At 41.7% G+C, this 4,997-nt stretch overlaps 1 protein-coding gene across 9 annotated transcripts; it reads right to left on the minus strand.

Moving 5' to 3' along the window:
• Positions 1-645: 645 nt before the first annotated feature.
• LOC139542109 (putative nuclease HARBI1) lies at positions 646-4,361 on the minus strand. 9 transcript variants are annotated; one of them, XM_071347159.1, is made up of 11 exons: positions 3,979-4,361; positions 3,609-3,679; positions 3,345-3,521; positions 3,193-3,254; positions 3,024-3,110; positions 2,895-2,936; positions 2,653-2,826; positions 2,538-2,573; positions 1,885-2,432; positions 1,492-1,603; positions 646-1,397 (listed from the first exon to the last, which is right to left on the minus strand). In XM_071347159.1, the coding sequence occupies exons 1-8, from the start codon at positions 4,134-4,136 to the stop codon at positions 2,538-2,540; spliced, it is 807 nt and encodes a 268-aa protein (XP_071203260.1). In that variant the 5' UTR covers positions 4,137-4,361; the 3' UTR covers positions 646-1,397; positions 1,492-1,603; positions 1,885-2,432. The 9 variants fall into 9 exon arrangements, with proteins under 9 accessions (XP_071203260.1, XP_071203259.1, XP_071203257.1 ...); XM_071347158.1 differs by having other exon boundaries at positions 1,885-2,439; XM_071347156.1 differs by having other exon boundaries at positions 2,538-2,826.
• Between the last annotated feature and the right edge of the window lie 636 nt (positions 4,362-4,997).

Consider the following 4,997-nt stretch of genomic DNA (forward strand, 5'->3'; position numbering starts at 1 on the left):
CAGGAGGATATGTTATGGTATAAATTACCATGGAGATTTATTCTGTGGAGCTAGCCTGCTCCAGACCAGGCTAAATTCCAGGATCTATTTAATCTCATCCCTAATGTCAGTCAGCAGTCACCACAAATGGAAACCAATAGTTATTTCACTGCTCACTATACATTGTTATCACATATAACTAGACCCACTGTTATTATTTAAACGTTTGTGATCATTAATTTCAATGATTTTGGATAAAAAATGATTTTTAGATGATGTTGCTATCATTAGATAATTTACAGTTTCCCATAGACTATAAGGCTATATATAAAATGATAGAATATTAGGGCCACAGAGGGGAAAAAAACACAAGTCATAATATTGTAACCAGTTGTTTTAAAGGAGGACAGTTGTTAAAATGACAGATGTGGGGCATTTCGTGAAATTGTACTTCAGTATGGTTTCATAAACAAAGACATGCTGATGTGCCAGAATATTAAGTATCACATTGTCATAAGTATCAAAACTGTAAAAACAATATGTAGCTTTTCTGCAGAAAGAACCAGCCTCATAAATTTATGACTTTATCCTTTTTCTTCAGTGTGGCCCTAGTACTCTGTCATATAAACAAATACACATTCCATATGAATATAAAAACACAATGTGTAACATTATGTTCCTTTATTGAATAAGGACAAAACAAAGCAGGTAAACCATCAGCTCCTTTCGAAACTGAAGTCACAGTGACTCTACAAGATGGAAAGCACAGAATCCAAGCATATTATACAAAATGATACATACACATTCAAAGGTCTGTATATAACACACCCTGCATGTCTGCACACTAAAATAAATGCAGGACAAATCCATACACATCAACTGAACAGACAAATGAATGGATGCAGTAGCCTCCCTGCAGCCTTGTATTACACACAGTATACCGCACAAACATCATAAGAGGCCAAATTCGTCAAAAAACGAACCCAAAAAAAACCAAATTCCTCTGCCACCGCAGGACATATTTAACCAAAATTGAAAGCACACATACTAACTAAAATAATTCAACACATATTGGTCCCTCAGCAGCCGACCACTGTCGTCATCAGGGAAGATTGCCGGATTGTCCCAGTCCATGGCTGGTGGCACTCTGGGGGCCCTCTCCTTCCTCAGGCAGGCCACATTGTGGAGGACAGCACAAGCCACAGTAATATCACATGCCCTAACAGGGCTGACCCTTAATTTGTGAAGGCAGTGAAAGCGTGCCTTCAGGAGGCCAAAGGTCATTTCAACTCTGGCCCTGGTCCTGGCATGGGCATGGTTGTAGGCCTGCTGTGCTTCCTGGGGGTCTGTGAAAGGTGTCAGGAGAAAAGGCTGGCAGCCATACCCCCTGTCTCCCAGCAACACACCAGAGAATTCACCTGTCAACACAAAATCTCATCATTACTACCTCATAAACACAGTGATATTCTTGACACAGCCATGATGGTTATAAATAGGGGTTGTGTGGCTTACCTTGTGATAGGCACTGATAGATTTCAGAGGCCCGAAAGATTCTGGAGTCATGGACTGAGCCAGGCCATTTTGCCACAACATTGCTGATCACACAGTCAGCATTGCAGACCATCTGAAATCATAAGATGAGGAATATTACACCAATCAATGCACATCACTGGCAATGCAGAGTGTTCGTCAATGGACAATATCAAAAAGTTATGTTCACCTGAACATTAATGCTGTGAAAGGATTTCCTATTCACAAAATCGGCCTCATGGGCACCTGAGGGGGCTTTTATCCTTATGTGTGTGCAGTCCACTGCACCAATGACATTGGGGAAACCTGTCACACAAAGTAATGAGTATCCTACTATGTGTTAACAGTTGTCCTGTAATTTGTAGATCCTCTTACCTGCAATCCTATAGAACTCCTCTTTGATGTCACAGAGTCTTCTGTGGCCAGGGAAGGAGATGAAGACATCTGCTAATGCTTTGATAGCCAGACACACACTCCTTATTGTGCGGCAAATTGTGGCCTTGTTCAGCTGTTCTGCATCCCCCACTGAGTACAGGAAGGCTCCACTAGCAAAAAAGCGCAAGGCCACACAAACCATTTGCTCCACACTCAGTGCATGGCTCCGTGCAGTGTGGTGCTTAATCCTGGGACCCAGTAGTCTGCATAGATACCTGATGCCATCTGCAGAAAACCTGTATCTTTCATATAGATGGTCATCAGGGAAGGCCAGTGGGTCCAACCGGTCCCTGAAGACCCTTTCTCGCCTGAAGGCTCTCCTCAGCACAAGTGCTTCTTCATCCACCACATCTCGCACGAATGGGCATGCCATTGTCAGAGCAGAAAGGAACACACAATTTTGGGCCTTCATATAGGCTAGTGGCCACACCTGGTGCTGGGGGGGTGGGCAAAAGAGGGCGATGCCTTATAACGATGACTTGGTTGTACTGATTGCTGGGAAAATAAAAAAAACCTTAGAAAGATGCCACCGTCCTGTGTGCTCACAATAAGAGCTCATATGTCATGGCTCACTTGACTTTACGAGAATATACCTAATTTTTATTTTGAGCTGTGTCATCTTCTTGGAGCTGGGGGAGGAAAGAAAAATAATGATTAATACATTTGTGTTACAGTTAGCATACAGTGTACATTGAAGGCATATCTCACCTCCCTCTCAAGTTTTTTTATTTCAAGGTCCAGTTTCCTAATTGTCCTCTTTTTTATTTCGGACTCCAGTGCAAGATTTTCCATCTTTTTCTTCTTGTACTGAATGTCTATGTCTGCCAGTTCTATTTGGCGCCGGAGGTGGTTGCCATACAACTTTCTGATAGCTTGTGAGCTCTGTGAACACAATACAATTAGCGCAGCTGGAATTTGGCAGGATGTGGTGTCCTTTTATTAATACGCACTATGTTGCCAGGCTGGTTTTCCCACTGTATAGCATCTGGGTCCTGTAAAAGAAATTAGATTTTTTGATTTTGATGAGGACTCCTCACCATTGTAGAGTAAATAGTACTTTCACAGTCTTAACATGATACCTCATGCCTTCTGGAATCCAGAGAGATGGTCTCCTCCTCATCATCGTCTCCATCATGTGCTGTTGCTGCTGCACTGGGGCCTTCACCCTATCACATTTAATCGGATTCATATTGAAGCTAGTAGACAAGACATGCCAGGCCTACAGTATGCCTTTGATGGAGTACTCACTGGATCAGCATCGTCTGGTGCTTGTGCTGGTGGCTCTAACAGGAACACAGTGCTGCCAGACACTGCAAGGCAATAGGTAAACCAAAGTCAGACAGTCCAAATTGATTCAATATGAATGTGGTTGTATCCCATGTAGAGATGGAAGGACATACCTTGAATGAAGCGGGTGGCATCTTGGGAGGAACCTATGCTCGTCTCTTTCCCCCCAGGGATCCCCTCTAAGACGGGCCTGCCTTTATTTAGCTCCAAGGCCATGTCCTCTGCTGGGGTAAGGTCAGCCTTTGGTGACCCACCACCCGTGCCTTGTCTGTGGGTATTCTTTTTCACTGCTAAAACAGTACAGACAATGTGTGAGCAGGCACCTTCTGGGTACAATATATGCTTGTGCTTTGTTAAATATTAGTCAGGGACCATACCATTCTGCAGAATGTTCTTGTATTTGATTTTGACCTGCTGCCATGTCCGTTTTGGCCCGTTCATGTTTAATCTACACACACACACACACACACACACACACACACACATTTAATGGAGTCACACTGCAAAAAATTACTTGGTATTTTTGTCTTGTTTTCAGTAAAAATATCAAAAAATTTATCATAGCTTTATACAGTGTGATGGAGTTACTTTACACAATTTCACTCATATCTGCAGTGCATTTCAATTAAAAATTTAACCGTTTCATAATTACAGTACAACTGCATTTTTGGAGATGTGAATTAAATATTTGAATTGTAATTGTGATGTTTCAGCGGAGCGGTGAGTGTGTAATTGTGCACTACTTACGCATTCAGGCGGTCTGCAATACTTTGCCACGCTTTTTCTCTTTGCTTTATCACTGTGGCGGTGTTGCCTTTCTTCTTAATTATATCTTTTACCTCCTCGTATGCCTCCATGAGGATTTGTGCTTCCGACGGGGAAAAGTACGCGGCTCTAGTTGCCATGGTAAATCAGTTAATCTGTGATCTGTGGCGGGGTCTATTTGAGTGAGCCGTGAGCGCGCACCTATCCAGGATTGGTTTCACCTGGCTTAATGAATCCGTGTCTGCTCATCCTGGCTTGGTCTTTGTGCAACCAATTAAGCCTGGACGCACATGTTTTGGCTTCATTGAGCTCAGCTGAGTCATTTATCCCGGATGTCTTAATTCTACTTTTGTGCAACAGGCCCCAGCTCTCTGTCTCCCATCGTGTTCATTACAACGTCATCAACGTGGGTCTTTTTTTCCATCCAACTTTTAACCTAAATCCAATGACATGGTGATTTGTTGTTGTTGTTGATTTCATGTTGAATTCACGTTAGCTTGACAACTCAACCAAATATAAATCAAAAATAGACGTTGAACTGACATCTGACCACTGGGTATTAACAAATGTTTTGCATATGTAATGCTCAAAATCATCTGCAATCATATTCTGTTCATGAACCATACGTCCGATTCACTCGACAATATCGTTTTCACTTTGAGCTTCATTATGAAACGCTACATTCACAAATGTTTCACGTTTGTATTTTTTCATCAGAAATGATTGCTCATGGGTACCTTCGTGTGTGTGTAAAATAGTACTGTTCTCAGATTTTTTTTATTAATAGATTTTAGATGTGTATTAAAATGGGGTTTGTTGCAAGATGCTATATATACATTCTTTAGCTGGAATAGAATGTTCGTATCCTGTATATTTGACTGTGATATGTGGTTGACTCACCTAGCTATCTTAAGATAAGTCACTTTGTATAAAAGCATCTGCATCACATGTAGTTATTTGTCGCATTTAACTGTTTAAAACCTAGCAGTACTACTTATTTA

The sequence above is a fragment of the Salvelinus alpinus genome, chromosome 17 (assembly GCF_045679555.1).
Source record: "Salvelinus alpinus chromosome 17, SLU_Salpinus.1, whole genome shotgun sequence".
NCBI classification, from domain to species: Eukaryota; Metazoa; Chordata; class Actinopteri; order Salmoniformes; family Salmonidae; genus Salvelinus; species Salvelinus alpinus.